The sequence below is a fragment of the Microplitis mediator genome, chromosome 1 (genome assembly GCF_029852145.1).
Source record: "Microplitis mediator isolate UGA2020A chromosome 1, iyMicMedi2.1, whole genome shotgun sequence".
Classification (NCBI taxonomy): Eukaryota; Metazoa; Arthropoda; class Insecta; order Hymenoptera; family Braconidae; genus Microplitis; species Microplitis mediator.
The window spans coordinates 256,504-265,233 of NC_079969.1; the positions used below are offsets into that span (position 1 = coordinate 256,504).

The following is an 8,730-nucleotide window of genomic DNA, read 5'->3' on the forward strand; positions in this document are numbered from 1 at the left end:
CTGAAAAAAATTTAGTTATTGAAATGTCTATTTTCGAAGAATTTGAAAAAAATTTTTTTCGGTCAAAGAGTAAATAATTTAGGTTTAATTATGCGTAATGAAATTTTTATGTTCGGAAATATTAGTATTTATGACTAATGAACGCAATGCCGACACATTATCGTTGACGAATTCTAGATATTTTTTAAATTTTTAAAAACTGTTAATTTTTTCCATTACTACGCATTACAAGCGATAGAATCTAATGTATTTTTAATAACAGTTCAAAAAGTCTTTGTCGTATTTTCGGGGGTATTACCGAAATTACTGATAGGTATAATTAACTCGAGGTGATTTGACAATGTCATTAACGCACGTACTAAATGTTAAGATAACGTTTATTTTGTTAGGATATAAAAGAACAAATAGAGTTAGAAATTCAATAACTAAATTTATTTTTTTTTAATTAAAACATAAAAATGTAATGAATAAATAATGCGTTTGCTATCAGATTTTGAATATTAGTTTTTACTAATACCTTGTTGTCACAAGGAGTTACGACTTCATGCCTAGTAAACGATAAATAATTTATGACATGACCTCTTCTTCGGGACAGTTTTATGTTGTCAGTTGCTGTGATTCGTTTCAGGCCGTGTAAAAATTATTTTTCTCAACTAATTGCATTAATTTCACTAATTTTCATCCCTATGGATTCGTTTCGTACGAATAATTTAAAATTTTATTATTCATTGTTTGGCTTAAACAACAGTCGATATTTAACATTTCACTTTTATCATTTCTAGATGGCATTCAAATCACTCCACATCCACGTGTACTCGACAAAAAAAAAACTTGTGTCAAACCATCTGTTTACGTGACAAGTGCTCTCTCTATAAATAAAATATAATAAAAGTTTATAAAATAAATAAAATAATGGAAAGTGTCGAAGAATTGAAACTAAAAATCCAACATCTTGAGCAAGAATTATCGCAAGAACGTAATAAAAATGTGATATCGCGTAAAAAAATAGATACTCTGTCAGCAGAAGTTGTTGACACAAATCCTTACAGTCGTCTGATGGCCCTAAAACGTATGGGAATAGTTGACAATTATGAAAAAATTCGTACACTGACAGTAGCAATAGTTGGTGTCGGTGGTGTCGGAAGCGTAACTGCCGAAATGTTGACCCGTTGTGGTATCGGCAAGCTCGTACTCTTTGATTACGACAAAGTTGAACTAGCAAATATGAATCGTTTATTTTTTCAACCTCACCAAGTTGGTCTCAGTAAAGTTGACGCTGCTGCTCGAACTCTGACATCAATAAACCCAGATGTTGATATCGAGACCCACAATTATAACATAACAACTGTTGATCATTTCGATGAATTCATGACAGCTATAAGTAAATCAAGTTTAAATAACGGGCAAGTTGATTTATTGCTCAGCTGCGTTGATAATTTTGAAGCACGTATGGCAATAAATACTGCCTGCAATGAATTAAATTGCAAGTGGTTCGAAAGCGGGGTTTCAGAAAATGCAGTATCAGGTCATATACAATTTATAGTACCTGGGGAATCAGCTTGCTTTGCTTGCGCACCACCCCTGGTTGTTGCATCAAAAATAGACGAGAAGACATTGAAGAAAGAAGGCGTTTGCGCAGCATCATTGCCCACAACAATGGGCATCGTTGCTGGTTTTTTAACCCAAAATGCTTTGAAATATTTGTTAAATTTCGGTAACACTTCATTTTATCTTGGATACAACGCGATGGATGATTTTTTTCCTTCGATGGTACTGCGTCCTAATCCTAATTGCGATGATCAGTATTGTCGTCAGAGGCAGCTGGAGTATCAGGCTCAGCCTAAGGAAGAAATTGCTGTTGAGGCTGTCGAAGAACCGCCGATTCATGAAGATAACGACTGGGGTATTTCGCTTATTGATGAGACCGCTGCTGTTGCTGAAGAAGAAAACATCAAAGGATTGTGTCAAGGTGTCAGACAAGCTTACGTGCTGCCAGATCCTGTCGTTGACAATGAAAATGTCGTCGATGCCAGTGCTCTGAGTCTTGAAGAACTGATGGCTACTATGAAAAATATTTAAATTTAATAATTATATTTATTATTGAGCTGGTGTATAGAGATTTTTTATTATTTTTGCTGTAATTATTTTAAAAATTTATAATTAATTTTTTTTTTAAATAAAAAAAAATTAGCTTTGATAAATTTTCATTGATTTTTAATAAAAATTTATAAAATATTAATAATTTGTTATTTTTGAATATCAAAAAATTTCCCGCGTAAATATTTAAACGCATGCGCTCAAGTTTTTGTGGCGGTTGCGTTGATTTTTAAACTTCCCAAGAATCAAAATGGCGTCGCACAAATATATCACGTTAATATAACGATTGTTTATACTTTTACCGGCATGTTTGTACATAAATTATGTATTTAAAATAAATAAATTAATAATTTTAAATTAATTAAGAAAATTTAATTAAAAGAAAAAAGAATTTTATTAAATTATAAAAATATTCAAATAAGTGTAGCGGTAAGTACTGATTTAAATTTATTGAGGTTATAATTTTATAAACAAACGTAAAAATAATATTACAGATAAAAAAAAAATGACAATGTCTGACGACGAAGACCTGGTCTACGTTCGTAAATCAAAGACAGTTCACTATGGATCACTTGAAGAAGGAGAACGTGCTAGACTGGCAGCAGAGTCATCAGATGACCACAATGATCCAGTTGATGGATCGGGTCCAGCACCAGCTGCACCCGCTCCAACACCGGCAGCAAATATCCACGTGTCAAATGAATACATGGAGCTGGAGGATGAGATGTCCAAAGATAAACAAGCATTGCTTGAGGAATTTGAAAGGAGAAAGAAGGCACGTCAAATAAATGTATCAACAGATGATTCAGAGGTACGTAAAACTTTACGAGTACTAGGTGAGCCAATTTGTCTGTTTGGTGAAGGTCCAGCAGACAGACGAACTCGATTGCGTGAATTATTAGCCAGTCGTGGTGAGGATGTTATTAAAAAGAAGCATGACGATGATGATAAACATGTTCGTCCTCTGGAACGTGAAATGGAGACGACCTGGTACCATGAAGGTCCAGATTCGTTGCAAATAGCGCGCGCTTGGATTGCTGAATACTCATTAAAACGTGCTGGTGCACGATTACAACGTGCACGTCAAGATTTAGCTCTACCTGGTGCTACTCGGACAGCTCATCAGCAAGAATTACTTCGAAAGCTACAAAGTTTGTCAACTTATTGCTCCCAAGTTGGTGATACTCGTCCTATTTCTTCGTGTCAATTTAGTCCTGATTCTAAAATTCTCGCAACTTCATCTTGGTCAGGAATATGCAAACTTTGGTCTGTACCAGACTGCGAACTATTAAGAACATTGAATGGACATACCAGGCTCGCTGGATGCATTGTTTTTCATCCTAAAGCAACGATAACTGAACCAGTTGTTGGACCAACTGCTGGATCAACATGTGTATTGGCTAGTTGTGATGCCGATGGTAAAGTTAAACTCTGGGCCGGTGGTTCTGGTGATGAACCGATTGCTGATCTCGAGGGTCATGATAAACGTGTTTCCCGTATTGCTTTTCATCCATCGGGAAGATTTCTTGGTACTTGTTGCCACGACGCATCTTGGAGACTCTGGGATTTGGAGCAGAAAGAAGAAGTGCTGCATCAGGAAGGTCATGCCAAAGCTGTTCACTGTATCAGTTTCCAGGTTGATGGAAGTGTTGCTGCTACTGGTGGTCATGATGCCTTTGGACGTGTCTGGGATTTACGTACAGGTCGGTGTATAATGTTTATGGACGGTCATTCAAAATCTATTTTTGGTATTGATTTTTCGCCAAATGGGTTCCAAATAGTTACAGCAAGTGATGATAACACTTGTAAAATTTGGGATTTGCGTAAACGAACATGTTTATATTCAATACCAGCGCATACTAATTTATTGTCTGATGTTAAATATCAACGGGGGGATGGTCATTATTTGGTTACCGCTTCGTATGATAATACCGCTAAAATATGGTCTAATAAAACATGGCAACCTCTAAAGACACTACAGGGACATGATGGAAAAGTAATGGCCGTTGATGTGTCACCAGATCATAAATATATCGCTACTAGTTCTTATGACCGCACGTTTAAGTTGTGGTCACCTGAGAATATGTAAATTAATTGTCGACTAGGTTTAATTAATTTGTTTAATAAATTTAATTTAAAATAAGTATTTACATTTATTATTTTATATATGAGATGGGTTTAGTTTATGGGAAGAGGTTGATGGATGTAAGTCATTGGTCCATTTTCATTAAAATCCTGGACTGTATGTCCGTGCCCTCGGAGAATCCATTTGGTTGTCAGAAGACCATCGACTCCAACCGGTCCACGTGCATGAATTCTTGAGGTTGATATTCCGACCTATGTAATTTATTTTTTAATTAATAATTATTATTTTTACGTATAAAAAAAATTTACCTCAGCTCCAAGTCCAAATCTGTAACCATCAGCAAATCTCGTGCTCGCATTATGAAAAACACAAGCGCTGTCAACTTCTCTTTGAAAACATTCAGCATTTGATTCATTTTCCGTGACAATAACATCAGTATGAGCACTTCCATGCTTGTGAATATGATTAATAGCTTCATTAATACTTGGTACAACTTCAATAGTACACTCGAGTGCGCCGTATTCAGTTCTCATACTTTTAGCAGCCGGAGGACTGAATGTCAATTGCTCTCTCAACCTTGGCCCGGCATTAATTTTCACCTGAAATAAAAAATATCACGACCAAAATTATACCCCAAACTTTGAATAGTCCTCGATAAACTCTCCATTAACTAGTGATGTAAAGTAGAGAAATTGTCTGACAATTGACGTCAATTGACCAGGGATAATTATTTTGTAAAAAATTAACTGAATCATTTTTGATGTCAATTCTGAAAATTTCTCGTGATCTGACCGAATGTAAAAAACTCTAGATCAACTTACTCCTTCTTTCCGAAGCATATTGCAAACATCCGTAAAAAAATTACCCCTCATAAGATCTTCATGAATAAGAAGAGTTTCCATGGCATTACAAGCTGCTGGATAATCGCACTTTGAATCTCTAATAATAGCTTTGGCTTTTTCCGTATCGGCGTCCTTGTCAACGTACACGTGACAAATTCCCTCGGCATGACCCAAAACCGGAATATGTTTTGACTGTTCTTGTATTGTTTTTACCAGTTCGGAACTACCTCTCGGTATAATAAGATCAATATGTTTGTCCATCAATAACAAATCACTGACTTCTTCACGCGTTGAAACCAAAGAAATTGCATTTTCAGCTCCCACAGTTCTCAGCGCTTCTTGCACTAATTCCATAAGACATTTGTTACTAAACGCGGCTTCTTTCCCGCCTTTCAAAAGTAATCCATTGGCGCTGGATATCGCAAGTGCTGCTACCTGCGGTAAACTATCCGGTCGTGATTCAAAAATAACCAACAGGACACCAATCGGTACTGTAATTTGTTTTAATTCTAATCCCTCAGAAATTTGTGTTCTTCTCAAAACTTTACCAACATTTGTCAAGGATTCATCAGCAATTTGACGTAATCCTGAACTGAGTGATTTTAATTTTGATGGGCTCAGTGATAAACGTAATAATAGAGGTTTAGCTAAACCAGATTTAGTAGCTTCTTCAAGATCTTTAGCATTTGCTGATAAAATATCATTTTGACGTGTTTCTAATAAATCTGCTAGGACATTTATACAAGACGCGCGTTCTTCTGGTTTCAATGCTTGAAGCAAACGACTTCCCAATCTTGCATTCTCTGTAACTATTTCAATTGGGGTTGATGCTGACGGTGTCTCTGTAAAAAATGTACCTATTTTACGACCACTCAAAATATTTTTAATAGCTTTCTCTTGTGCCCCATTACAAATAACAACAGAGACACCACGATCTAATGCCCATAAAGCAGCGGTTACTTTTGAATCCATACCACCAGTGCCCACTTTAGATTTCTCTCCATACTTGATAGTTTCTCGTAAATCAGAACTAAATGTATGGAGCATTTTAGCGCCGTCTTGCCAAGGTGGTAAATTATAAATTCCATCAACGTCGCTCATTAAAATAAGTAAATCAGCTTGTACTTCTGCTGCTAGCATTGCAGCCAATGAATCATTGTCTTTAATAGATATACCCCTTCGTCCTTGAGTACCGGCAACTTCCTCATCAACTTGAGGGGGAGGTGATACCGCATCATTTGTATTTATTATTGGTACAATATTCAGACTTATTAATTCACTTAAAGTACTAAATAAATTTTTACGTGTTTCTTCATTATAAAAATCGGGTTTTGTTACCAATACTTGTGCAAGTTTAACGCCGTACTGTGCAAACATTGCGTCATATAATGACATAAGACCAGATTGCCCTACTGCTGCTGCTGCTCGTGGTTCCAATAGATTTCCTGCAATAATAAAATATATATTTCTTATCAAATCATAAAAGGTTTTGCTGATTAAATTCGAGTATCAGATAGTGCGAGATCAAAGATTAATTTATTATCGTTATTATTCTTACCTACATGCTCGCGGGTGTGATCAAGTGGACTGAGAGTTTCGCGCATTGATAATGACATCAACAATTCCTGAGTTAGTTTTTGTTTACCAAAAGCAACTGCGCCACTTGTTACCATGATACATTCCCGTCCTTCTATCTGACACTCGGCCACCTGTTCAACGATTGACGCCAATCGTCCAAGTGCCAAACCTTGTTCATCTTCCCGAGTTATTATGGCACTTCCTAATTTAACTACAAGACGTCTAGCGTATTTGAATTGATTTCGATCTGTAAATGTTGTTCGACGAGGTCGTTCTGCTGTTTGGGCCAGCCGTCGTAGATCTGTACGATGCGCCTAATTAACAAATATTACAATTATTTAAACTATTCCATTGCTGCTGGTAAACTTTTGGTGACAATAAAATGTCTGGTTTCAAGCTCCAAGTGATTGAAGGCTAGTAGAGTCACGGGGGTTCATATTTTATCGATTAGACAGGATGCCGCATGAACAAGCGTGTTGTCACAGAAAAATCTGACAGGAAAAAAATTCAAAATTTGCTTACCGGTTTGTTATGAGGCAGCCAAACCCAATTTGATGCACTAGCAGACTGATAACAGGTTTTTATTTTTTGAGATTTTGTTAGTAATTTTGTATACATTTCTACACTAAATATAAAAATATATCTTTATATGTATATATTCCAAAGGATATTGATAAACTAATGAGTAACTGGACGAAAAAAAAAAAAAATATACCCGACGATCGAACAATAATCTACTGAAGCTGCGACATTGCCAGCAAACGCTTACTCCGCTGTATGGGGAGACCTCCTTATCGGTATCAATAAATAAAGATTGCAAAGTAAAGTACAAATGGTTTATTATTTATTTATTTTTAATTATTTATCAATTGATTATTTTATAATCTAATTACGATGTAAGTCACTGACCCATAAATTATTAATAAATTTTAATCTTTTGGCCGTGTAAGGAATAACGGAAGCTCAACAAAGAAATCATTTAGTTTTTAATTAAATTATTGATTGATAAATTTTAATGTAAATAAAAATATTTTTTTATTCCTTTAGGATTTAAATTTATTTTATATAAATATGCTTTGATTACTCAACTATTGATTTACTGGTTTGAGCTGTTTGCTTTTACAGAGGTTTCAATTTTACTACAAATATATAATGTGCTAATATGTAAAGTATGATTTTCCTTTGAGGAAATATAAATCAAAGGATAAGCGAAATTTTTTTTTATTAAATTTTATTAAAAACAGAAATGATTCAAATTCCCAATGAGCTGGGCTCAGATTTCTTCGATTAAGAAAATGATTTTGAATGAAATCTTCAAATTTTTTCCCTAAAAATCTATAAAATTTAAAATTTCCTATAGCCCGTGTAAAAAAAATTCGTTCCAAAAAGATTCCAAAAAAGTTCCGCATGTGGAACTTCTAAAAATGAGACAGATTAGAACTTCGAATGGAACTTTTTTGGAATATTAGTAATTTTGATAGTAAAAAAAAAGTTTTGATGAGCAAATTTAGAGTGAAAAAAGGACGTTTTTGGAATTTCATATGGACTTTCCAAATAAGCTCCAGAATCACCACTTTTGACTTTTTTATGGACTAAAAAAGGCGTTCCAAAAACATTCCAAAATCACTACATTTGCATCGTTTGAAGACTAAAGACATTCTAGAAACATTCCAAAATAGTTCAAAAATCACAACTTTTGAATTTTTTATAGAACAAAAAAAAATCCATGATAACTTCCAAAAAATTTCCAAGAACGTCCTTTTTTGACTCTAAATTTGCTCATAAAAACTTTTTTTTTATCATCAAAATTACTAACGTTCCAAAAAAGTTCTATTCGAAGTTCTAACCTGTCTCACTTTTAGAAGTTCCACGTGCGGAACTTTTTTGGAATCTTTTTGGAACGAATTTTTTTTACACGGGAGCGTATTGTCTTGTAAGAATAAAATGAAATATTTTTTCCTTATTGGATAATGGAGTAGATCTAAAAACTATTTACTGTATTATCACCGTTTCGTGATAACCGACCATTTGTCGAATGGTTTAATGAAATTAGAGAGGATGATCGCGTGATTAACTTGACGCAGTTATCAGTTAATGAATACGTCACACGTAGTATGTGTGTATATG

General features: G+C 34.7%; 4 protein-coding genes across 4 annotated transcripts in view; 2 read left to right on the forward strand and 2 right to left on the reverse strand.

Annotated features, from left to right (window-relative positions):
- The window catches only part of LOC130678176 (cyclic AMP response element-binding protein A), an 80,346-nt gene that overhangs the window by 10,108 nt on the left and 61,508 nt on the right, over positions 1-8,730 (reverse strand). The gene's annotated exons all lie outside the window — the stretch shown is intronic.
- Positions 818-2,530, forward strand: LOC130678180 (ubiquitin-like modifier-activating enzyme 5). The gene has a single exon (XM_057485227.1). The coding sequence runs from the start codon at positions 913-915 to the stop codon at positions 2,077-2,079; it is 1,167 nt and encodes a 388-aa protein (XP_057341210.1). The 5' UTR covers positions 818-912; the 3' UTR covers positions 2,080-2,530.
- LOC130678175 (U4/U6 small nuclear ribonucleoprotein Prp4) lies at positions 2,603-4,240 on the forward strand. The gene has a single exon (XM_057485220.1). The coding sequence runs from the start codon at positions 2,603-2,605 to the stop codon at positions 4,184-4,186; it is 1,584 nt and encodes a 527-aa protein (XP_057341203.1). The 3' UTR covers positions 4,187-4,240.
- Positions 4,276-7,370, reverse strand: LOC130678173 (delta-1-pyrroline-5-carboxylate synthase). Its single transcript, XM_057485217.1, has 5 exons — positions 7,126-7,370; positions 6,584-6,917; positions 5,005-6,470; positions 4,492-4,782; positions 4,276-4,434 (listed from the first exon to the last, which is right to left on the reverse strand). Exons 1-5 carry the CDS (start codon positions 7,219-7,221, stop codon positions 4,276-4,278), a joined length of 2,346 nt encoding a protein of 781 aa, XP_057341200.1. The 5' UTR covers positions 7,222-7,370.

Coding starts and splice junctions, on each gene's coding strand:
- LOC130678173 (XM_057485217.1), bottom strand. CDS start 7,221: ATGTATACAAAATTACTAACAAAATCTCAAAAAATAAAAACCTGTTAT. Junction 6,471..6,583: donor TCACACCCGCGAGCATGTAG/GTAAGAATAATA, acceptor TTATTATTGCAG/GAAATCTATTGGAACCACGA. Junction 4,783..5,004: donor ATATGCTTCGGAAAGAAGGA/GTAAGTTGATCT, acceptor TTTTTATTTCAG/GTGAAAATTAATGCCGGGCC.
- LOC130678175 (XM_057485220.1), top strand. CDS start 2,603: ATGACAATGTCTGACGACGAAGACCTGGTCTACGTTCGTAAATCAAAG.
- LOC130678180 (XM_057485227.1), top strand. CDS start 913: ATGGAAAGTGTCGAAGAATTGAAACTAAAAATCCAACATCTTGAGCAA.